Here is a 26,768-nt window from a genome sequence, read left to right as displayed (position 1 = left end):
CACAGAGCTCTGCTCCTCGGTCTCCTCTCTGTACACAGGTACAGTACTCTCTATTCCACTATCCTCAGTAATAAAGCACAGAGCCCTGCTCCTCGGTCTCCTCTCTGTACACAGGTACAGTACTCTCTATTCCTCTATCTTCAGTAATAAAGCACAGAGCTCTGCTCCTCGGTCTCCTCTCTGTACACAGATACAGTACTCTCTATTCCTATATCTTCAGTAATAAAGCACAGAGCCCTGCTCTTCGGTCTCCTCTCTGTACACAGGTACAGTACTCTCTATTCCTCTATCTTCAGTAATAAAGCACAGAGCTCTGGTCTTCGGTCTCCTCTCTGTACACAGGTACAGTACTCTCTATTCCACTATCCTCAGTAATAAAGCACAGAGCCCTGCTCCTCGGTCTCCTCTCTGTACACAGGTACAGTACTCTCTATTCCACTATCCTCAGTAATAAAGCACAGAGCCCTGCTCCTCTGTGTACACAGGTACAGTACTCTCTATTCCTCTATCTTCAGTAATAAAGCACAGAGCTCTGGTCTTTGGTCTCCTCTCTGTACACAGATACAGTACTCTCTATTCCTATATCTTCAGTAATAAAGCACAGAGCCCTGCTCCTCGGTCTCCTCTCTGTACACAGGTACAGTACTCTCAGGTTTGCGATCCCGCGGTTGCTCTGGTTGCTTAGTAACCGGCCTCACCACATTCCACAGTCATGTGTAAACATTTTGTCTGCCTCTGTCTGTTTGGCTTTCTAAATAAAGTTATTGAAGAGCTGTGTCTTCCAACATGGCGGCTCCCAGTGCGCCCTTCGTTCCTTTGCGCTGTGTTTACCGAAGTTGGCAAAGATTCCAGCGCTATGCTCTGCGTCCTCAGCTGGCGCGGGGTGCTGTGCCCTGTCTGTGGAGGACTGCGGAGGGTGAGTGTGGCGGGATTATACTGCGGTGTACTGGGGGTCAGCAGCCTGCGAACAATGAATGAGGAGCTGAGAAGCTACTGCCCGCCCTGCTCGGAGCACCAGCTGTGAGTGCAGCGTCTGGTGTCCCTGCACTGTCTCGACTCAGCGCTGCTCGTGGTATAAATAAAGCTTGTTGAAGCACACAGACTGGGTTGGTGCTGCCTCAGCAACCAATTACGTTACAGCTTTCATTTTCTGAGTATAAGATGAAATCTGTGATGTGATTGGTTAGTGGCCTGTAGATCTGTTTTCGGCAACATGAACCCGATGAAACCCTATACAGTATAAGTGTATGCTGTGCCAGAGCAACCCCATACTTTTCTAATTTGTTGCCTTGTGCAATGCTGGCATTTCTTTTTTCATGCATTTCGCCCATAGACTTTGTTAACGCCAACCATAAAGCGCAATAGAATAGTGCACATTTCCTGCACACTGCACCATTTGCATTGCTAGGAGTGAACCCCACACAGACGTCGTCAGCACTTCACATCACAGGTCTGCATTCCCTGCGCGTTCCCTGCGCGTTCCCTGCGCGTTCCCTGCGCGTTCCCTGCGCGTTCCCTGCGCCTCGGTCACGAGGTCACACTAAGGTCTGAGGTAAATAATTACATCACTAACCAAATGCCCAGATCATGAAAAGGACAACTGAGACACCCGGGCCCCGATCCCTCATTTGTGGTTGTTATTCTTTGTCTTTTCTTTTTGGAGCTATAAGATTTTTTTTCCTCATTTATTATAATGGCTGTACAATCTTTGATGAGTTAGCGAAATTCAAAGACGCTTTCTTATTTGGCCCTTTTTAGGCCCTGTGTGCATTGGAAAACGGAATTTTCTTAAGAAAATTATGCAGGGCTGAAAGATTACTGCATTCGCGGTAAAAAACCGCTGCAAAACGCACCTGAAAACCACATGCGGTATTGTCGCAGTTTTGCCGCATGCGGGTTGGTACATGGGCTTTAATGCATTCAATGCAATAAAGCACGTTGAAAAAAAAAGTAATTTGTTTCTTAGATAGCAGACAGATAGAGAGACAGAGAGTCCCTGTGAGCACATGCTGCATTTCTCACGGTTGGTAGTGAGTTCACATTACCGGCCGTGGGAAATACCCTGTGGTTACCTCTGTAGTGTCATTGCGCGGCTGCATTCATTCAGTGCTGTGTCAGTCGCAGCTGGATGCAAGCATCGCAGGACGTGGATTACGTCGGAGCTGTGTGTTTCGTGGGGGGTTAATAAACAGGTGAACCAGGGGCTTTTTTGTGTTTTATTTAAAATAAGGGATTTTTCAGTGTGTGTGTGTTTTTTCACTTTTACTTATGGGTTGATCATGTCAGCTGTCACATAGACGCTGCCATGATCAAGCCTGGACTTAGTGGCGGCAATCCGCCGCCATTAACTCCTTATATTACCCTGATTGCCACCGCATCATGGCAGCAGGAAGAGCTGGGGACACTCCGGTACTGCCGCATAATGGATGCGACAGTCCCGGGGCAGCTGCGGGTGATATTCTCGGCTGCGGGAGGTGGGAGGGCTGCGGGAGGTGGGAGGGAGGCGGGGGGCTATTAACCCTGCCCCTCGGCCTCCCCAGCCTGAGAATACCGGGCCGCCGCTGTGTGCTTACCTCGGCTGGAAGGTAAAAATACAGCGGAGCCCACGTGTTTTTTTTCCCTATATTTCCGTTTGATTTGTATGTGTATTCTTCATGTCTGTGTCTGAGTTCTATGTCTGAGTTCTATGTCTGAGTTCTATGTCTGAGTTCTATGTCTGAGTTCTATGTCTGAGTTCTATGTCTGAGTTCTATGTCTGTGTTCTATGTCTGTGATGTCTGTGTGTGTCTGTGATCTGTGTGTGTTTACTCTCTGCTCTGCTTCCTCTTCCTGTCATAATGACATCACTTCCCTGCAAACCGCAGGCAGCGATGTACATTACCGCAGGTAAACCGTGAAATACCGCAGGGAATAACACAGGAAAACGCAATGAACTGCACAGAATTTGCTGCCTGCGTTATTCCCTGTGGGATTTCACGATTACATTGCAGTCAATGGAGTGAAATCCCGCAGCGACGTGCGGAAAAGAAGTGACATGCAATTGTTTTTGCGGGAATCCCACAGCTAAACATGCAGCTGTCAAATTCTGCATAGTGCACACAGCATTTTTTTTTTCCATAGGTTTTGCTGGTAATTCACTGCAGAGATGTTATGAACATTTTCTGCAGCGAAACATGCAGCAAAACCGCAAGAAATCCGCGGGAAAAATCCCGTAAGTGCGCACAGGGCCTTAGTGTAAAAAGTCCTGCAATCCGTAAGTAAAGTAAAGTAAAATTATGCACCATCCAAAACACTGCTAAGACCTCTTTCAAACATCAGTTTTTTGCCATCAGTCACAATCCATTTTGTGACTGATTTTTTTTCATGCCAAAGGTTATTTGGTACCATCCCGGATACGAAAGATAGAGAGAGAAGAGAGAGTAAGATTTCTGACCAGAAGGGAATTTACACATCTGAGCATGCTCATGCTCGGTTGTGATGGATCCTGCGCCCATAGGCTTTCATTATAGCAAACAACGGACATTGTCGCTGTCCGTTTTTTCGACGCAAACAAAAAACATTCCTGTGGACGTCGTCTCCCCGACGGACACACAGTTTTGACAGATCTGTCGTACGACGTATGAAACATGAGGCCATCCGTTGCTAATACAAGTCAATGAGAAAAAAACGGATCCAGCACTGGATCTGTTTTTTTAAAACTTCGACGGATAGCGACTGATGGCAAACAACTGATTTGTGAAAGAGGCCTAACACTTAAGGGTGGTTTACACGCTGCGACATCGCTAGCGATGTCGTGCGCGATAGCACCTGCCCCCGTCTCTCGTGCAACATTTGGTGATCGCTGCCGTAGCGAACATTATTGCTACGGCAGCGTCACACGCACATACCTGGTCAACGACGTTGCTGTGACCGCCGAACAATCCCTCCTTCTTCAAGGGGGAGGTGCGTTCGGCGTCATAGCACCGTCACTGCGGCGTCACTAAGCGGCCGGCCAATAGCAGAGGAGGGGCAGAGATGAGCGGCCGGAACATGCCGCCCACCACCTTCCTTCCTCATTGCCGGTGGACGCAGGTAAGGAGATGTTCGTCGTTCTTGCGGTGTCACACATAGCGATGTGTGACGCCGCAGGAACGACGAACAACATCATACCTGCAGCAGCAACGATATTAAGGAAATGAACGACGTGTCAACGATCAACAATTTTTCATGTTTTTGCTCTCGTAGATCGTCGCTCATTGGTGTCACACGCTGCGATGTCGCTAACGGCGCCGGATGTGTGTCACTAACGACGTGACCCCGACGATATATCGTTAGCGATGTCGCAGCGTGTAAAGCACCCTTAACCGTGGGCACGTACCTTAATACTCGAGCTCCGACATCTTCACGTGTTTTCCGCGTCGCGACCGTCCATCTTTTGCAGTTTGTGACCTGTGAGTGGCTTCAGTGTTTCATGCATGAGCCTTAAGTCGTTTTTACTCCAGAAAAATGGCACAAAGAATTAGTGTGTTTATGCAGTAGAAATGCACAAAAAAACGCATGCACTCCCCCCCCCCCCCACAAGTAATGCATATCTTGGGGGAAACCCTCACATAAAAAAACTCAGAGTACCTACAAGAGAAATGGACACGTTGCGGTCTTGAAACATGCACCGCAGATTAGTTTATGCTGAGTAAAAAAGAAGGGCATAAGATTTCTATAAATTCCATCAGCTTTACAGGATCTCTACGATGCTGCTTTTTTGACGCAGTGAAAATACTCAGCGTCTAAAACTCCCTTGTGGGAACACAGGCTAATAGTTCTAGAGAGATAATACAAATAATATGTATATAACATTTAGTGTGTACAGTGATGGGTATCCAGTGTCTTATGTACAGAAGCTGACGAAAACTAGGTCATTGAGAGCAGTGGCTTTTCGGGTAGGCCCTGTTCACACTGCTTAAGGAGTGTGTCCAGGCTTTCTGAAAAAAGGGACTTAGAAGGAATCCTTGATGGAAGCATAGACCGCTATGACAATAACGGAGTTCAAATGGATTCTGATTTTTCTTTTTTGCAGTAGTGTCTCTCTGGTCACACGGGCTTAAGGATGTAGTAGACAACAATCTTATGACTGTTTGAAAAGATGGACACCTTTAGAGTAAAAGCACAAACTGAGCTCAAATTAACTCAGTTAATATCATGGCAGTCTATACTTCTATCAGGGATCCTATCTAAGTCCCATATTTTGGGGATTCAGTTGGAACCTCTACACTGCATAAATGTGAACAGGGCCTTAAGACTCCTCGTACATGTTGGATAGCTGCCGGCCGAACACTATGCCAAACAGCTATCTCGCCAGGCTCTGCCATATACAGGAGCGCCTGCGTTGGTGAGCACTCCTGGGTCCTCTATGAGGGAGCCAATGCTAGACATCTCTTGGTGGCAGCTTATTTCTATAAGGCGAAAACGTTGGCCCTCTTAAAAATGGACATGCCTGATCCTTAAGTCATCTGACAATTTTCTGTTTGGGGCCCACATGCACATTAGACTATAGGCAGAACTTCAGTGGATTCGGCTGACATTGCACTAAAGGCCCCGTCACACGCAGAGATAAATCTTTGGCAGATCTGTGGTTGCAGTGAAATCAGGGACATATTGTTCCATTTGTACACAGCCACAAACCTGGCACTGATTGTCCACAATTTCACTGCAACCACAGATCTGCCGCAGATTTATCTCTGTGTGTGACAGGGCCTTTAGGCCTCATTCAGATGTCCATGTAACACATCCTTGTGGTATTTTTTTTTTCATGGATACCACACATACTCATTATAATCTATGGTCCTATTCACATGTCCGTGTGGTCACATGGACCGCGTGTCCATGTAGCACTCGTAGACATGTCCTTTTTTTTTTCAGGCACCACAGATAAGGGCCAATACAATTCTATGGGTCTGTGAGAAACTCGTACGGGGATGACATCAGTGTGCTGTACTGCAAAGCTTTGTCATTTTTTTATTTATTGATTTATTTGTGAAAAACACTGATGACTGATAGTAAAAATGGAGAAATAGATATCACACTGATCCAAAACGCTGATGAAACCGGTAGCGTTTTACCATTTTTTTCACGTATGTTTAAATATGGATGTGTGAATGAGGCCTAAAGGTCCCGATACACTATAGGCTATGATGTGCCATGTCGGGCAATGTAAAGCACAATACCAGGTCGTCCTTCATCTTCTATAGTATAGCATAGAATTTGTATGAATATGTTGCATTAGTATGTTGATTGCTAAACTTTACAGTTTTTTTTTAAAAAACGTTGTGCATGCCTTAGGTTATCTAAATGTCATAGAGGGTTAAGGTCCTCCTGCTAGGGACCCTCTTTATGATCCATAGCTCATTGGATATCCTAATAGGCTCTTTTATTAATAATTGAATTGTCATTTTTCTTTCAGCACCAATTAGTCAACTGGCGGAGTCTTCTATTTCGAACTGTGACATAAACACTAATTCCAAATTGCTTCAAGAATGCACTGGACCTCTTCAACATTATGACCTTCTAGTGAAGGACTGTGTTCTAAGAAAAGATGAGCACCAAAGAACGGTCATGCAGCACTTGCAGAGGCTTCATGAGGCTCTCCGAGGGTACCAGAATCAATCTAAAGGAGTCTTGTCAAAGGTCAGAAATGAAAAGATGCATTTGTACATGTACTATTTATCCTTAAAGGGAGCCTGCCAGGTGCAACATGCACTCAGAACCACGAGCAGTTCTGGATGCATATTGCTAATTCCTGCCTAACTGTCCCTGCATCTAATAGCAGACATAAAGAGATCTTTAGAAAAAGTATTTCTAAAGATCCTTTATGATATGCTAATGAGGCCAGGGACTAGTTGCAAGGGCGTTATTTCCCCTGACTAGTCTGCCCTCTTAGTATGTTAGTATGCCCACAGGGATGTGCTAACATGCCATTCAATGCCCATTGACCAGCGTCATTGATGGTGACACGCGTATCTGTGTCCGTTGTCACAGCTTCAGATGCTGGGTTGAGGCTCAGTGCGCATCATCACAAATCCCGGCATTTCCAGTCATGCGCACTATGAAGCCGGGTGTACGTGTCCCGACTTCAGAGAGGTCCAGTGCACATGACCGGATGTGCCGGGGACCTCTGATCATGCGCACTGACCCTAAACCTGGCATCTGAGGAGGTGACAACGGACACAGGTACACACCTCACCCTTGATAATGCTGGGCAATAGGCATTGAATAGCATGTTAGCACGCCCCTGTAGGCATGCTAACATGCTAAGAGGGCAGACTAGTCGGGGGAAATAACGCCCTTGCGACTAGTCCCTTGCCTCACTAGCATATCAAAGGATCTTTAAAAATCCTTTTTCTTAAGATCTCTTGATCTATGTCTATGCTACTAGATACAGGGACGGTGTGGCAGGGATTAGCAATATGCATCCAGAACTGCTCGTGGTTCTGCGTGCATATTGGACCTGACAGGTTCCCATTAACTTATTACATTAGGAACATGTCTGAAAGTGGAAGCAACTGACTGTAATAAATCATCTGTAGTACACTATTAATGTGGCAACAGAGCTATGACATAATTACATAAAAAGCAAAGATGTCCAATGTATATTTTAAAGGGAACCTACCATTAGATTCTTGTTTCCTGAACCAAGTATCAGACCCTTGCGATCACAGCCACAGAAAACATAGCCTCCGATTCTTTAAAGTGTATTGGCCAGTTTTCAAAACCACCTTAAAGGGCATATCCAGGACTTTGGAAAGAAAACAAAAAGTGCCTTAGCACTAACAGGCAGGTAGGTGCTAACTCCTGACCTTTGGGCCCGGCGCTGTTCTTCGCTGACAGAATGGTCATAGACTACTGCTCCCAGTGATTCAGCGGCTTCCACTGGTATAATATCAAGAGAATGGCGTCTTGTTTTCGACAAGCTCTGACTGCCAACGTCATGCTGATAGACAGCCGACTCCCTGCTTCCTAACTCCGGAAGCTGGCTGTCAATTAAAATGACGCCAGGGGTCAGGCCCAGACAACAGAGCAGAAGAGAAGCCACCTCTTTGTTGAGAGGGTGCAGTTGAAATGCCGGCAGGAGCAGTTAAGGGCCATTCTGCCCCAGCGCTGTGTATAACAGGCAGATAGTTAACTATGTTAGTATCTAACTGCCTGTTCATTTTTTGATAATTAATAGAAAAAAAAAAAGCCCCAGACCACCCCTTCAATAAGTTGCGAAATTTCTGCGCAACTTGGAAGTTACACTAAATGTGCAGCTATTGGCGTTTTCTTGCCAACTTTGCCAAAATGGGCGGCGCATGAACTGAGCATAGCTAAGCTCGCCTGTCTAATTCATGAACAGTTTAGCCACTTTAGTAACTAATACTCTACACCTACGTGTGTGAACGGCGCCCTATACAAGCCATCTGTGTGCAATTTTACCACCCAGCAATCGCCCCCTCCATGGATTGGAAGTGTGTGAGTGATGTGGTTCTTTTGCACCTGTGGTGCCTCCACCTTACTGGGGGGTCTTGCTGCATCCTGCTAGGGCATTAGTTCCTTGGCCTGGGCAGGTTATAACTGCTGCCCTCTATGTGCTGTAAGTAATTGCTGAATTTTTGGAGAAGATTTTTATTCCTCTTTTTGTTGCTAAATTTGTACATGCAAGTTTTGATTTTTCCAGTGAAAAACCGTATTCCAGTTCTGATCATTTTATAAAGATATATACATTGTGGACATAGGTCCAAATGTTGTGTAAGGACTCAAGTTAAACTTTTATTTCTTGTGGTGTCTCTGATTTTGTTTGGGTCATATTTTTAGCCACTAATATCAAGTATTATGCATTTTGTATTAGAAAAAATAATGTACCGTATTTTTCGGACTATAAGATGCACTTTTTTCCCCCCAAATGTTGGGGGAAAGTGGGGGATGCATCTTATAGTCTGAATGTAGGGCTGCGGGGAATGAGGGTGCTGCGGTGGAGAGGGTCATCGGGGGCATGAGCAGGCTGCAGCAGCACCTGCCGTGACCACGTGGACCCGCTCATTTAATATGCACGCCCATCCTCCCGCCCATCATCTCTCAGCGCTGAAGTCGGCGCTGACAGGTGGGCGGGATGATGAGCGGGGGATGCACGCTTACTAAACAGCCGACCGTGATCACCACTGGCAACTACAGTCTGGAGTGATCAAGTGCGGCTGTATTCACTGCCCCCCGTGCATCATCATCAGCGCGGGGTGCAGTGATCAGTATACGGTACTCACCGTTCCCCTGCAGCACCACGATCTCCTCCTGTCTGTGCCGGCGCGGCTGTGTGTGGAGACTAGCGGTGCTCACAGCGATGACGTCATCGCTGTACGCACGTGTCCACACAGCCGCGCCGGCACAGACTGGAGAAGATCGCGGTGCTGCAGGGATCGTGGCCGGCTCCAGACAGCGCTGCCGGCACAGACAGGAGGAGGAGCAATGCTGTGTGGAGTGAGGAAAGGTGAGGATAAACGTTTTTTTGTGTGCCACAGGATGCAGGACATATAGCAGGATGGGGGTATATGAACAGGATGATGTCATATAGCAGCATGGTGGCATATAGCAGGATGATGTCATATAGCAGCATGGTGGCATATAGCAGGATGACGGCGTATATAGCAGGATGACGGTGTATATAGCAGGATGGCGGCGTATATAGCAGGATGGCGGCGTATATAGCAGGATGACGGCGTATATAGCAGGATGACGGCGTATATAGCAGGATGACGGCGTATATAGCAGGATGACGGCGTATATAGCAGGATGACGGCATATATAGCAGGATGATGGCGTATATAGCAGGATGATGGCATACAGCAGGATGATGGCATACAGCAGGATGACGGCGTATATAGCAGGATGACGGCGTATATAGCAGGATGACGGCGTATATAGCAGGATGACGGCGTATATAGCAGGATGATGGCGTATATAGCAGGATGATGGCGTATATAGCAGGATGATGGCGTATATAGCAGGATGATGGCGTATATAGCAGGATGGGAGCACATACCAGGATGGGGGTATATAGCAGGACAGGATGCGGCCATATGCCAGGATGGGGTATATAGCAGGATGCGGCCATATACCAAGATGAGGTATATAGCCGGATGGGAGCACATACCAGGATGGCAGTATATAGCAAGATAGGGCTATACCAGGATGAGGTACATATATATGGCAGGAGGATCGTTACCAGGCTGGGGTACCTAGAGAATTTGGGGACACTACCCCCATAACAGTGTCAGCAGCAGATCATCGCCCCATAACAGTGTGTCATGACCACATTTTTTGCTTAAAATTTTATTTTCCTTCTCTAAAACCAGGGTGCGTCTTATAGTCCGAAAAATACGGTAATAATTTTGAAGCAAAATTGAGGGTGGATAAAGTGGTCAGTGGCATGTGGATATAAATCTTCTTTCAGAAAATACAGTATAAGTGTGTGGTAGGTTTAATTTAAACTTTTGATTTTGGAATTAAAGGGTTGTCCACTACTGGGATGACTGCTTCTCAATCTCTATATTTCATGCATATTAAATAACAGCCTAGACTCGATTTTGGTGCAGAGGCTGTTCCTGCTATGTCAACGCTTGGTCTCCTGGGGCTCACTTGACATTATGGCACACTTAACTCTTGCTTCTTTCGGGTGAAACTGACATTCAGAGGAAGTCAGAGAGCAGTAGTATCTGTCTTTTTCCGGGTGTCAGTTTTGTTCAAAGGAAGTAAAAATGAAGCGGCCAATGATTAGCTGCTGGCATGCTTGACACAACTGTTACATGAGCCTCGGGAGAAACAGTGCCATAACCACTGCAATGGCGCCTGCACTAGTGGTTGTTTTTATGCTGTTTAACAATTGAGAACAATTGAACATTTTTCTACGTACTTTTAATTAGAGTCGCACAATGTAGATGAACGTATGGTACTCCTTGTGCGCATGCTGCATTTTTTTATGCGGTTTTTGGTGTAGTTTGTTGCCCAAATCTGCATGTCTATCCTTATACCAGCAAAGCTAATGAGAATTCTGAAGTGCTGTGCCACTATGCTTCTTTTTTCCTTGCAGTTTCGGGTGCAGAAAAAAGAAACAGCTCGTCAATTGTTGCTGCATTTTTTTTTCCTGTGTTTTTTTAGCCCTTCTAGCCACTGATTTCACAAAAAAATGCTCCAACAACGTATGTGTTTTTTGGTGTGCTTTTCTGCCACAGTTTTTGGTGCAAAAAATTTCTGCAACAAAAAAACTCAGCATGCACACATACAAGTGTAACTCAATAAATTAACTCAATAAAAGTTAATTTATATCAGATATTCAATGCAGTAAGTGAAACGCATATATTATATAGTCATTACAAATAGAGTGATCTATTTCAAGTGTTTATTTCTTTAATGTTGATGATTATGGCTTACAGCCAATGAAAACCCAAACATCATTATCTCAGAAAATTAGAATATTATATAAAAGCAAATGAAAAAAATGATTTTAAACTCAGAAATGTTGGCGCCTACTGAAAAGTCTGTACAGTAAATGCGCTCAATACTTTGCTGGGACTTCTTTTGCATGATAAATCAATCAATGGAGGCGATCAGCCTGTGGCACTGCTGAAGTGTTATGGAAGAACAGGTTGCTTTGAAAGTAGCCTTTAGCTCGTCTGCATTGTTGGGCCGGGGGCCTCTCATTTTCCTCTTGACGTTTTGTCACACTTTTTCCTTCCACTCAACTTTCCATTAATATGCTTGGATACAGCACACTGTGAATAACCAGCTTCTTTAGCATTGACCTTTTGTGGCTTACTTTCCTTGTGGAGTGTGACAATGACTGCCTTCTGGACATCTGTCAACTCAGCAGTCTTCCCCATGATTGTGTAGCCTACTGAACCAGACTAAGGGACCATTTTAAACACTTAGGAAGCCTTTTCAGGTCTTCTCCTTGACATTATGGCACACGAGCCCTGCAGCCAGTCATTGGCCACTTAACTCTTGCTTCTTTCGGAAAATTATTCTAATTTTCTGAGATAATGACTTTTGGGTTTTCATTGGCTGTAAGCCATAATCATCAACATTACCAGAAATATAATTGAAATAGATCACTCTGTAATGACTCTATATAATATATGCGTTTCCCTTTTTGCAGGGCTGTGGAGTCGGTAAGCCAAACCTGCGACTCCGACTCCTCAATTTTTTATGCACCGACTCCAACTCCGACTATTTAAGTGGAAAAAAACAGTTTTCAACAAAAACATGCTAAATAACATTTGTGCAGTCTATGAATTTGTTCTAAGAAATAGAATTGCCCTCATCAGATTCTCCTTCATAGATGACCTCAAATCTGACCTAATAATTTTAAGGCTAGAGAACAACCTCTCTACACTAACTTGGGTTGGAGGCAAATCCGTAACACCATGGGCAATATCTCTAACAATTTCTGTGTATAAAGGAATTGCCTCATGCACAGTCAGTTTTGATGAACGGTTGAATTTTTCTATTATTTGAGAGCAAGTGAAAAATGTTGCTGAAATCTGGTCAATCTGCTGCTATAGGAGACTGAGTGAAATCTTTTTCCTTGCGGCAACGCTTTGCCTGCTCCATGTCATCCAAATACTTGTCAAAGTTTAACTCCTCATCTGATGAGGATAAAGATATGGCAGCAGTAGCACTGTCAGGACCCAAGTCCTCTTGCGCCTGGCAGTCCTGTAACTGCTCATCCGAACTACTACCTCAGTCAGAGCTTCTTTTCCTTTAGTAAGCTGTTGATCATCAAAAAGTATACGATGACTTGGGTCCACATACACAGCTGCCAGAAGAATTTTATTTTACAATAGCTGTGTCTCTCTGTTTCATTGAAGCAGAAATGCCATCTGCAATTAAACCTCCTTTTTGGGACAGGCAAAATAGCAAGTTCTTTCACTCCCTTATGAAAATGCCAGGAGTTAAAGCCTCAGCTTGTAATTTTTTAGTCATTGTAAATGGGTGATTTAAGCAATTCCTTCAATTCAGCCACCTGTGTCCATTGACCTTCATTTAGGGTTACCTGAGGGTTCGCCATATCTATAAGAAACGGTTTTAGTTCAAGCACTTGCTCAATCATTAAATAAGTGCTGCCTTACCGAGTGGCTTGATCAACAATTTACCCTTTTCCAGCACGCCTCTTGAAGATGGAATCAATTTTAGGGGTTCTGGCAGCAATAACCAATTTCCTCACTTTTCCAATCAGATTTCCAGCATGTCCCTCTTGCAGACTATCTCTTATTACCAGCTGCAGCGTGTTCACAACACAGCGCATGTGAGGAATAGGAAAGTGTTTTGAAGCCGCTTCAACAAGATCATCTAATTCTAAAGTATCATTTTGCTGTTCTTCTGTTGTAAAATCTATTTGTTCCTCAGTTAGGCTATGTGCCCGCGTGAGATTAAACGTGCAGATATATCCGCAGGTACGGCCGCAGGTTTCCCGCAGCTGCTTGTCGGAATCCGCAGCTATTTTTAGCTGCGGTAGTACAGCAAAATAGCTGCTGAAAACCTGCGGACATTCCTGCGGAAGTCCCGGCTCTATCTCCGTAGTGGAGAGTCGGGATTTCCACAGGTAATTCCACAGAAAGAATTGACATGCAATTACATTCGGCTGCGGAACATCCGCAGCATGTTCCGCAGCCACACGTATCCGCAGCATGGACACAACACTCCCGATGTCCCATAGGATAACATGGGGAGTGTCTGTGCATGCTGAAACCTGCGGATTTATCTGGAAAATCCGCAGATATATCCGCAGGTTTAATCTCATGTTTGCACATAGCCTTACATGAACAGCACTGTGGCCTTCCATCTCAAACATACTGAATCCTAAATTTTCTTCTAGCTGTTGTTCATTACTGTCATTCATCAGTTTAATTGTACTTATCATGTTTGAAGCATTGTTTTTGTGAGGATCCGATTTTGGGCTCAAAAACGGATCCTCACAAAGAATGAGCATGTCCGACTCCACCAAAATGAACTCCGACTCCACGTGATATCGCAGCTGCGGCGGGGACTATCGCGCTCGGCATCGCAGCATCGGCTTGCGATGTTGTAGTGTGCAAAGGGCCCCTAAGTCTTCTCCATTCTTTCTTCTTCCCATCATTCTGGTACAGATGAACCTTATTTTCATCTATCCAAAGAAGGCTGATTCATTGATTTGCACCTTGTGGTGAACCCTCTGTATTTGCTGTCATAAAGTCTCCTCTTTCTGGTGGAGTTAGATACTGAAACACTTCATAGAAAGAGTTCTTCAGTTGAGTGAATGTGTTTCTTTTTTTTTCCAGACCTTTTTATCTGCTTAACTGATGAATTAGCAAGGGAATAGCCCATTAAAGGGATTTTTAGATAATTGTCCAATTAGGGGTACTTCTCACATAGTGAGATTGCTGCTGAGTCACAGGTTTTGTGACGTACCAGTGACCTCATCAGCGATCTCGCTGTGTGTGACACTAAGCAGTGACCTGGCCCCTGCTGTGAAATCACTGATCGTTACACACTGTTCTGGTTCATTTTTTGCTCGTTGGTCTCCTGCTGTGCAGCATACATCGGCACGTTTGACGGCGGGGGACCAACGAGCACCGACTCTGTGTAAGCAGCGTACGTTGGTAACCAGGGTAAATATCGGGTAACCAAGCAAAACGCTTTGCTTGGTTACCCGAAATTTACCCTGGTTACCAGCGTACACCGATTAGCGCTGGCTCCCTGCACACGTAGCCAGGGTAAATATCGGGTAACTAAGCAAAGCGCTTTCCTTAGTAACCTGATGTGTACCCTGGCTACATGTGCAGGGAGCCAGCACTAAGTGGTGTACGCTGGTAACCAGGGTAAATATCGGGTAACCAAGCAAAGCACTTTGCTTAGTTGCCCGATATTTACCCTGGTTACCAGCGTACACCGCTTAGTGCTGGCTCCCTGCACACGTAGCCAGGGTAAATATCGGGTAACCAAGCAAAGCGCCTTGCTTAGTTACCCGATAAATACCCTGCTTACCAAGCGCAGCATTGTTGCACGAGTCGCTGGTGGCTGGTTGCTGGTGAGATCTGCCTGATTGACAGCTCACCAGTGACGTAGCGATGCACCAGCGATCCTGACCAGGTCAAATCGTGGTCGGAATCGCTGGTAGGTCGTTTAGTGAGATGGTACCCGTACTTTACTTTTGGTCCCTTGAAAAAGGGGCACCTACATATTAAAGAGCTGTAATTCCTAAACCCTTAGTCCAATTAGGATGTGAATACACTCAAATTAAAGCTGAGTGTCTGCACTTTAAGCCCATTTTGATTATATAACTGTATTTTGAATATGTTTTTGTAAATGGATAAAATGCCAAAACGTGTGTCACTGCCTAAATATATATAAGGTCTTATTATGGGTTAACTTACCGTTTATTCATTGCAGCCAGCACAGTATAGGTGTATATACCAAATACAGGCCAAAGTCAACGACCACAAAAATATTGCTTTACCCTGGTTCATACTGATTGACAGCTGTCTTTTCTATGCCTGTTGAAGAGCAAAACTCTGACATAAAGACTAGAGATGAGCGAACCGGTCGCGGTTCGGCTCGAGGTCGGTTCGCTGAGCCGAGGTCCCGTTCGAGTTCGGTTCGTCGAACGTTCGACGAACCGAACTCGAACCAATAGGCTATAATGGGAGGCAATCACAAACACATAAAAATGCATTATAAATGTACACATACAGTTAATAAACATTGCCATAACACTTACCGGTCCCCGCGATCCCTCCTGCACTCTGTCTCCTGCCGCTATTCCATCCGATGATCGCTGAATCCTCCCGGTGACCGGCACTGCCAGCAGAGATGCAGGACCTATCGTGACGTCAAAATAGCCATGTGATCAGTCACGTGGCTATTATCTCATTGGCTACAGACTGGTCACATGACTATGACGCGTCATGTAGGACCTGCGAGTGCATCTCTCCGGTACACGGTGCACATTTGTGTATCGCCGTGTACCGGCGACATGCTCTAGTACACGGTCGACTCCCCGTTCCGTTAGGGACCGGCTGACACAGCCGGTCATTAACGGAGATCACCGTTGCCATAGCAACGCAGTTAGCGGTGACGTCACCGCTAACCGCGGCTCCGGGAGCACCGTTGCTATGGTAACGCGTCTGTCAGCGTTACCGCTGTTACCGCTAGCAGCACTGATCACTCACGTAGTGAAGGCTGCACGCTGCTTCTCGTGCAGCTTTCACGGAGTGAATGCTCCACGGGAAGCAGCGTCTTCCCCCATGCAGCAGTGATGTAGCAGAGCTGCATTTGTTGAACGAGACAGACAGAAGACCATGGATCGTGGAGGGCTGACAGGGGGTAATAAAGATGGAGTCTCTGTGTCTGTGTATTTATTTCTATTAAAGTATTTTTTCTCTGTGTGGTGTCTTTTTTTTAACCCTTTATTGGAGATTCTTAATGGCCGGGTCAAACGTGCCTGACATTAAGAATCTCTGGCTTAATACTGGCTAGTAAAACAAAGCCAGTATTAACTCATGATTACCCAACAAGCCACCCGGCTCCAGGGCTGTTGGAAGAGTTGGATACAGCGCCAGATGATGGCGCTTCTATGAGAGCGCCATTTTCTGGGATGGCTGCGGACTGCAATGCGCAGCAGAGGCGCCCAGAAACCTCGGGCTAACCTGTGCTGCGGATTCCAATCCCCAGCTGCCTAGTTGTACCTGGCTGGACACAAAAATGGGGCGAAGCCCACGTCATTTGTTTTTTAATTATTTCATGAAATAAGTGAAATAATTAAAAAAAACGGGCTTCCCTATATTTTTGGTTCCCAGCCGGGTACAAATAGGCAACTGGGGGTTGGAGGCAGCCCGTGGCTGCCTGCTGTACCTGGCTAGCATACAAAAATATGGCGAAGCCCACGTCATTTTTTTGGTGGGCAAAAAACGTCTGCATGCAGTCCTGGATGGAGTATGCTGAGCCTTGTAGTTCTGCAGCTGCTGTCTGCTCTTCTCCATACAGACAGACAGCAGCTGCAGAACTACAAGGCTCAGCATACTCCATCCAGGACTGTATGCAGAAGTTTTTTGCCCCCTGAAAAAATTATGTGGGCTTCGCCATATTTTTGTATGCTAGCCAGGTACAGCAGGCAGGTACGGCTGCCCCCAACCCCCAGTTGCCTATTTGTACCCGGCTGGGAACCAAAAATAAAGGGAAGCCCTTTTTTTATTATTTCATGAATTTCATGAAATAATTAGAAAACAAATGACGTAGGCTTCGCCCCATTTTTGTGTCCAGCCAGGTACAACTAGGCAGCTGGGGATTGGAATCCGCAGCACAGGTTGGCCTGAGCTTTCTGGGCCCCACTGCTGCGAATTGCAGTCTGCAGCCACCTCAGAAAATGGCATTTTCATAGAAGCGCCATCTTCTGGCGCTGTATCCAACTCTTCCAGCACCTGCCTGCTATACCTGGCTAGCATACAACAATATGGCGAAGCTCACGTCCTTTTTTTGTAGTTTTTTGGCAAAAAAAATAAAAAATGCTTCCCTGGATTTTCCATTGCCAGTGAAGGTAACACCAAGCAGTGGGGGTTAGCAGCCAGTAGCTGCTTGGATTACCCTTAGCTAGAAATACAAAAAATGCAGCGGGAGCCCATATATATTTTTTTTAATTATTTATTTAAATAACTAAAAACAAAATGGGCTTCCCTGTATTTTGATTGCTGGACATCACAGTGCTGTAAAAATAAATCTTTAAAAAAATGACGTAGCCCTCCGCGGTATTTTTGATTCTCAGCGCAGATAAAGCAGACAGCTATGGGTTGCCACCCCCATCTGCCTGCCGTTACCTTGGTTGGCAATCAAAATACAGGGAAGACCATTAATTTTTTCTATTTAAAAAATAGTTAAAAAAAAAAAATGACGTTGGGTCCCCCCATTTTTGATAGCCAGCTAGGGTAAAGCAGAAGGCTGTAGCCTGAAAACCACAGCTGGCAGCTTTACCGTGGTTGGGGATCCAATGTCGAGGTCCTCTCAGGCTCTTTTTTTATAATTATTTTATAAATATTAATAATTACACAATAAAAGTAGGGTCCCCCCCAAATTGGATCACCAGCCAAGGTAAAGCGGACAGCTGTGGTCTGGTATTCTCAGGGTGGGAAGGTCCATAGTTATTGGGCCTTCACAGCCTAAAAATAGCAGGCCGCAGGCACCCCAGACGTGGCGCATCCACTAGATACCCAACATCATAAACTGTCAGTACTAACAAAAAAAAAAAAATCGACAAAAGAAATTTATTTGAAGAAACAGTCCCCAAAACATTTCCTCTTTCACCAATTTATTGTAAGAAAAAAAATAAAGGGGTCCCACGACGATTCTGGACCGTCTAGAATATGGGGGGAGACACTCAGGGAACGTATCCCCCATTTTCTAGGAGTGCGGACCCTTCATGTGAGGAGTGTGGGTGCAATGAATCTGCACTCACTCTCCCCGGGTCCACAGCAGCAGAGTCCATGTCGTAATGGTTGCTACCAAAGCTGCAATGCCCTGCTCATGAGGTAAGGGCATGCCTAATCAGGAGCACTACTGTAGAGGAAGCTCTGCTCACTGGTATATAGGTGCTCAGAGGTAATAATAGATAAAATTAGTGAGTAACCTCGGCACTCTAAATCTCCCAGACTAAGTCAGTAAGTCACAACGGATAGTAATGCAAAATCACTCTTTATTGGTCCGTATTAAGAAAAACATTTTTTTCATAAGCATATATGTTTTTGTCCAAAACAAGTTACAAATGGCGTTTCGGCCTGAGCCTTCGTCAGATTGGACTTATCTGCATGTAATCATGAAAAATGACAATAATCAGTATCACATAAGAGTGAGAGAACAATAACATAAACTCGAACAATGTAGAGGTACAATTGGGATGCAGCAAAAAAATTGCAACACAGCAAGAAATGAAACACATGATACAAATGTCATAATACAGTACAAGGACAATATAGTAATGACAAATATGGGGTCAGAGTAGGCTTAGACAGCTCTGGTACGAAAGAGATGTCAATCATAAAGTAACATATGCAGTAGGTGTAGAGCTACACTATGCATGGCAGACCTAATGGGTAGACCGACCATAGAAAAAGAACGGAGAAAAAGTGGAGAAAAAGTGGAGAAAAAGTGGAGAAAAAGTGGAGAAAAAGTGGAGAAAAAAATGTAGAAAAAGTGGAGAAAAGGTGGAGAAAAGGTGGAGAAGTGGAGAAGAAGTGGAGAAGAAGTGTTTGTTCATGCCAGATGGGAGATAAATAATTTTTTACCGGGCTGTCATTTACTGTAACGTGATCATCGGTGTACGGTGTATACCTGTGATCACGTGAGCGGGGACCGGAAAAACCGTCCTGAATCATGATCTCCAGGGTTTCAGCTAGCCCTGAAACCCGGAGATTTTCTGACGCCGGGGAGCGTTATTCACTTATTTCTGCCTGCTGTTTATAAACGGCAGATCAGAATAAGGGTACATTAATACGACCGATCCATTTTTGCGGTCTGCAAAAAACAGTCCGTTTTTTTTCACGGGTGCATCCGTGTGACATCCGTTTCCGTTCCGTAGATGGTCCGTATGTCATCTGTTTGTCATCCGTGTGCCTTTTGGTTTTTTTTGTGTACTGCAAAAAAACTGAAGGAGGGTAAATGCATAAATTTACCCAGGATCCATAGCTTCATCCTACATGAGGCTGTCACATGTTCCCTCCAGTGCCATTTTCTACTGGTTTTCACAGCGTAGAGCGCTCTGGTGATTTTCCTGTGCTTGTACACTTCATATCAGTCTTTTCTGTCATTATAATGGCAGAAAGATACATAATGTCCCACTCTCCTGCATTTTGTAATTTTGCACCCTTTGGTGCCTTTCATGTGGCACTAAGGGGTGCTTAGCTTTGTATTTAGCCAAAAAAATGAAAAAAAAAAAATGACGTAGGGTTCCCCCTAGTTTTGTAGCCAGCTAGGGTAAAGCAGACGGCTGCAGCCTACAGACCACAGCTGGCAACCTCACCTTGGCTGGTAATCCAAAACTGAGGGCACCCCACGCTGTTATTTTAAATTAAATAAATAATTAAAAAAAACACGTAGGGGTCCCCCCAAAATTGGATCACCAGCCAAGGTAAAGCAGACAGCTGGGGTCTGATATTCTCAGACTAGGGAGGTCCATGGTTATTGGACTCTCCCCAGCCTAAAAATAGCAGGCCGCAGCCGCCCCAGAAGTGGCGCATCCATTAGATGCGCCAATCCTGGTGCTTCGCCCCAGCTCATCCCGCGCCCTGGTGCGGTGGCAAACGGGGTAATATATGGGGTTAATACCAGATGTGTAATGTCACCTGGCATCAAGCCCTGGGGTTGGTGAGGTCAGGCGTCTATCAGATACCCGACATCACCAACCCAGTCAGTAATAAAAAAAATAGACGACAAACACATTTTTATTTGAAAAAACACTCCCCAAAACATTCCCTCTTTAACCAATTTATTAGAAAGAAAAACAAATCGAGGTCTGGTGTAATCCAAGGGGTTGCCATGACGATCCACACTGTCCCAGTGAATGAAGAGCAGAATGTTCCCCATTGGCTGGGAGAGCAGTGCAGTGACCTGAGCTAACATCAATAGGTCAGCCCAGGTCACTGCAGGGGATGACAAGTGCTGCTGTCAGCGAGGTACATTACCTGCGCTGATCTCCTGCACTGCCGACAGCACCTGTCACTGAGTTCAATGACCGCCGCCTTCACAGCCAAGTATCGCGAGAGGCCCGTGACGTCACCACTAGTCAGTCTCGGGTCGGAAGCGAGAGAATGTGATGTGACAAGCGGCGGCCATGGAGGACAGTGACAGCGCTGAGGTCGGGATGGCGGGACTTCATCACCGCAGGTAAGCCGAGCGGGGCCATGTGTGCAGAGTGTGTGTGCAGAGTGTGTGTGTGTGTGTGTGTGTGTGTACGTGTGTACATGCCGCGGGCAGGAGGGGGTGGAGCGAGCTGAGCGGGGAAGTGTGGGCTTCCTGCACGTAACTAGGATAAACATCGGGTTACTAACCAAAGCGCTTTGGTTGGATACCCGATGTTTATCTTGGTTACCAGCTTCTGGCAGGCTGCCAGCGATGGCTCCTGCACACTGTAGCTGTAAAAAGCCCTGCTTTTTGCTGCTAGAACCGTTCTCGAACGTATCTAGAACTATCGAGCTTTTGCAAAAAACCTCGAGTTCTAGTTCGATCTAGAACAGCCCCCAAAATCACTCGAGCCGCGAACTGGAGAACCACGAACCGCGAACCGCGCTCAACTCTACTAAAGACAGTGGAGCCGGTAGAGTGACCAAACCGTATTCAGTCTGTGCCGGATACACCATTTTTTCCACCTGCCCTGTAGCATTTTTGTGGACTGTTTGTGGCATAGATAAGGGAAGACATCAGCAAGTTCATACTCCTCTCCTTTAGGCAATAGCAGATACTCATTAGTTCCTGTTAGTGGTATGTGCTAAGTGGGTGGGCACTTAAATGTTGTACAATACACAGGCTCAGTGATGCTTTCCTTAGTGTGCATCTGTCATCCGCTTGTCTAAATATAGACAATTATGTGGCCTTGAGTTCACATTGGTTCTCATTTATGGTGGATGATTAGCCAGACCTTCTGTATCCGTCACGCTGCTTGACCCTTAAACTGTAGTATATGACTCTAGATATAAGTTACCAAGCCTTCATGGTATATATCAGTAAAATAGGACGCTTCACACCGCTTACAGCACTCGAACGTTTCATCCTAAGCCCTTGTGGGAGTTTAAGTGAATGTTCTTATTCTGAATTCATTTTGAAAAAATGAAGTTTGATAAAATCATGGCAATTTACATTGCTTGGGCAGTTCAGTTCATAATTCTTAAGAAAATGTTCTCAGACGATGAAGTGGTCTACTTTACCACAGAAGTGTTCCTTGTGGAAAGTGATATAATGCTAAGGCTTTTTAAGGAAATAATTATACAGCAAATTCTGGCTAGAATCATTTGTCCCTGATTCTTTAAGAAGATAATGATGGATCCAAGAAAAGGAAATTGTACATTTCAGAAATAAAAAAACTACAAGGCTGCTTAAAAAAATCCACATTAAACATGCAGTTTTGTACATGTATGGATAAAATGGCTTAGAGAATGGGTGGACTTTAACTTTCCCGAGGGGTTAAATAAGAGCTGTGAGTTTGTGTGGAGGTCCGAAAAATAGGCTGAAATTAATTCTGCTCAATATTATCATATTAATTATTATTATTTTATAGCAATAATTGTATCACTTAGTAAGCAGAATTAAATATAACATCCACCTATATACTGTATGAGCCTCAACTTAACCCCCTATATACAGTATGAGCTGCTTACATAGCTCTCTATATACTGTATGAGTCCACAGACAGACCCCTATATACAGGATAAGCCCCCCCACATGGCACCTCATATACAGTATAAACCCCCCAAATAGCCCCTCCTATATACAATGTGAGCCCCTACATAGCCTTCTAAACAGTCTGAGCCCCCTTACAGTCTCCTAAATACAGTATGAGCTCCAACACAGTCTCCTAAATACAGTATGAGCCTCTACATAGCCTCCAATAAACAATGAGACCTCATATAGCTTCCTATATACATTATGAGCCCCATACACAGCCTCCAGTAATCAACATGATACCTCATATAGCCTCCTATATACATAGCCTCCTAAATACGGCATGAACACTCATAACCTCCTATATACAGGTTGAGCCCTCACATAGCCTCTTCTATACATTATGACTTCACATTGCCTCCTAAATACAGCATAAGCTCTCACATAGCCTCCTAAATATTGCATGAGCCCTTACATAGCTTCCTATATACATTATGAGCCCAAAATAGTTCTGGCCAAATTGTTGTCTCCCTTGAAATTGTTCCAGAAAATTATTGCAATTTTATTGCAAAATTGTGTTTATTTTCTTTTGTGTTTATTGCAACAGCACAAAAAAGGGGCAATTTACATAGAATTTCACACAAAGCCCTAAAATTGTGCCGTAAAAAATTGTTCTACTTAATATTTGGTTGCACACACTTTGAAATAAATAACTGCAATCTATCACTTCCTATAACCAACAGGCTTCTTACACCTCTCAGCTGGAATTTTGGACCAATCTTCTCTTGCAAACTGTTCCAGGTCTCTCTGTAGCGTGTAAAACTTAACATTTAATTACAAGTATTTAAAATAGTACTAAAGTGCAGTGCATAATATAAACAACAAGGTGCCAAAAAGACAACAAGGAAAAATCTCACCCGATCTTTCTCCACAGGCAAGGAAAGGCACCAATCAGATAAGAGAGGAAACACGTGCTGGAATAACCAGGGTCAGCAGTCGGGTAGTTGTGTATAAGTCCCTGTCATGCCCCGTAATAACTTCCGCCCTGACAAGATTGAGAGGGAAACGCATCGGGAGGGCGTTTCTTCTTTTTATGAGGTTGTGGGGCAGACTGCTTACTAGGGCGCTGCCCTTGTCAGGGCAGAAGTTATTACGGCGCACGACAGGGACTTATACAGTACAGACCAAAAGTTTGGACACGCCTTCCCATTCAAAGAGTTTTCTTTGTTTTCATGACTCTAAAAATTGTAGATTCACATTGAAGGCATCAAAACTATGAATTAACACATTGGAGTGAAATACTTAAAAAAGTGTGAAACAACTGAAAATATGTCTTATATTCTAGGTTCTTCAAAGTAGCCACCTTTTGCTTTCATTACTACTTTGCACACTCTTGGCATTCTCTTGATGAGCTTCAAGAGGTAGTCACCAGAAATTGTCTTCCAACAGTCTTGAAGGAGTTCCCTGAGATGCTTAGTACTTGTTGGCACTTTTGCCTTCACTCTGCGGTCCAGCTCACCCCAAACCATCTCGATTAGGTTCAGGTGTGGAGACCAGGTCATCTGGCGTAGCACCCCATCACTCTCCTTAGTCAAATAGCCCTTACACAGCCTGGAGGTGTGTTTGGGGTCATTGTCCTGTTGAAAAATAAATTATGGTCCAACTAAACGCAAACTGGATGGAATAGCACGCCGCTGCAAGATGCTGTGGTAGGCATGCTGGTTCTGTTTAATTTTGAATAAATCCCCAACATTGTCACCAGCAAAGCACCTCCACACCATCACACCTCGTCCTCCATGATTCATGGTGGGAACCAGGCATGTAGAGTCCATCCGTTCACCTTTTCTACAAAGACACGGTGGTTGGATCCAAAGATCTCAAATTTGGACTCATCAGACCAAAGCACAGATTTCCACTGGTCTAATGTCCATTCCTTGTGTTCTTTAGCCCAAACGAGTCTCTTCTGCTTGTTGCCTGTCCTTAGCAGTGGTTTCCTAGCAGCTATTTTACCATGAAGGCCTGTTGCACAAAGTCTCCTCTTAATAGTAGTTCTAGAGATGAGAAGTTGTGTCCAAACGTTTGGTCTGTACTGTACATAACTACCCGACTGCTGACCCTGGTTATTCTAGCCCGTGTTTCCTCTCTTATCTGATTGGTGCCTTTCCTTGCCTGTGGAGAAAGATCGGGTGAGATTTTTCCTTGTCTTTTTGGCACCTTTTTGTTTGTATTATGCACTGCACGTTAGTACTATTTTAATACTTGTAATTAAATGTTAAGTTTTAGTCCCTGCTATTACTATTGGTTCCTCTAGGACTATTGGGCGCCCATCTTTCTGCTTGCAGATTTTGCTCTCTCTCTCTGACGGCTGCCTTCTCCCATCAGCAATTTTAACATCTCTCCACAGGTGTTCAATAGGATTTAGATCCGCACTCATTGCTGGCCACTCAGAACTCTCCAGCACTTTGTTTCCATCCATTTCTGGGTGCTTCTTGAATAGGGCTGTGTGGACCCGGACTGTTAAAGTCCGGATCTTTTCGGTTTCAAAGATGCCCAGGCCCGGGATTCCCGGGTGTTGGATCTGGATTCGGTACTGGGGAAATTTGAGGAAAAATAAAGAAAACAAGAATGAAGCGAGAGCTTCATACTTACCAAGGCTCTGTGTCATGGCGGCACACTTCTTCCAGGTCATGTATTCACTTCCTGTTACGCGCATTAAGCTTATCGCATACACATGGCTTTTCCCGCCTACCAACCCTTCTGTCGTCTGTGATTGGTTGCAGTCAGACACGCCCCCAGCCTGTGTAACAGTGTCTGACTGCAATCACTGACAGACGCTGAATGCGGGTCAGTACCGAGGTATAAAAATAAATAAATAGAACAATTCGTGCAGGGTCCCCCAGGTATTCTGATACTCGGCACAGATAAAGCCCATGATTACAGGCTGCAGACCCAGTTTTGCGCTTATCTTGGCTGTGTACCTATTATTTAAATAATGTAAAAAACCGAGGAATTTTCGTACCCAGCCATTATAAAACCAGCTGGGGGGCTGGTATTCTCAGGCTAGGGAGACCCAGCCTAAAAATATCAGCCTCCAGCCACTCGGAATTGTCGCGTTCATTAGCTGCGTCAAGCCCGGTGCTTTACTGCCTCCTCCCGTTGCCTGGGTGCGTTGGCAATCTGGGTAATAGTAGGGATTAAAAACAGGCCACAGCTGCTACTAAACCCTATATTAGTGATGGCAGACATCTATGACACCCGCATCACTAATCAGTAAGTGAAAGTAAATAAAGACAGGCAACAAAATTTATTTATTTATTTTTTTTTTAAGAATAAAAGACAAGAACCACCCTCTTTCACCCCTTTATTTACCCCCAAGCACACCTACAGGTCCGAAGAAATCCACACGAGATCCCAGTGCGATTCAGCTTTGCTACATCTGACTCTCATAGCGAGTATGATAGAACATGACTGCCCGCTATGAGAGCAGACAGACAATGACTAAGCCGCGATGACGTCACTCAGGTTGTTTGCGGTCACAGCTGCAGATTCTCATTGTAATCCACCTGTAAAAGCAGGTAACCTGACCTCAATAAAGTCACTGACCTTACCTCAGGTGAGACCTGCATCTCCTGGCAGCAAACGGCAGGGTTTTTTTCCCCGCAGCTTTTTGCCGCGGTATTCTGCCAAGAGGTGCACATTTGGTGCTGAAGTCATCTCCACCAGATTTCAGCACCAAATTTGCACATCCTAGCAGAAAAATAAAAACACCCATTTTTTTGCATTTTTGGGCCAAAGGATGCAAATTTAGTGCTGAAATGTTTACACCATATTCCTGCACCCAAACTATACCTCCTGGCAAATGGAGGTGTATATTGGGTAGTGATCTGTTTTTTGTTTGTTCTTGTTTTTTTTTTTTTTTTTTGCCAGGAGGTGTAGATTGGGTGCAAGAATATGGTTTAAAAATGTAATCACCAAATTTGCATCCCTTGGCCCAAAAAGCCAAAAAAAGTTTTTTTTTCTTTCTGCCAGGATGTGCAAATTTGGTGGTGAAATCAGGTGCAGATGATTTCAGCACCAAATGTTCACCTCCTGGTAGAAAACTGCGACAAAAACCACGTAAAAAAAATGTGAAAAAAAGTTTTTTTTGCCAGGAGGTATAGATTGGGTGCAGGAATATGGTGTAAAAATTCTGTCACCAAATCTGCATCTCTTGGCAAAAATACTGTGGTCTTCTGCCAGGAGATGCAGGTTTGTGAAGTCAGTGACCTCACCTGACGTCAGGTTACCTGCGATTACAGGTGAAGACCTGTTGGAACCTCTAGCTGTGACCGCAAATGACCAGAGTGATGTCACTGCTCATTGCGTAGCTCATT

The 26,768-nt window shown here is 44.9% G+C and overlaps 1 protein-coding gene across 1 annotated transcript in view; it reads left to right on the top strand.

Moving 5' to 3' along the window:
* Positions 1–786: 786 nt before the first annotated feature.
* AFG1L (AFG1 like ATPase) overlaps positions 787–26,768 on the top strand; it is a 172,858-nt gene continuing 146,876 nt past the window's right edge. The window contains exons 1-2 of the mRNA XM_075340067.1: positions 787–916; positions 6,437–6,660. Coding sequence (XP_075196182.1) covers positions 787–916; positions 6,437–6,660 — 354 coding nt within the window. The remainder of the gene's footprint in view (positions 917–6,436; positions 6,661–26,768) is intronic.

Source organism: Anomaloglossus baeobatrachus, chromosome 3, assembly GCF_048569485.1.
Source record: "Anomaloglossus baeobatrachus isolate aAnoBae1 chromosome 3, aAnoBae1.hap1, whole genome shotgun sequence".
NCBI classification, from domain to species: domain Eukaryota; kingdom Metazoa; phylum Chordata; class Amphibia; order Anura; family Aromobatidae; genus Anomaloglossus; species Anomaloglossus baeobatrachus.
Note: the sequence above shows the minus strand (reverse complement) of the source record. Positions and strands in the feature narration are given on the sequence as shown.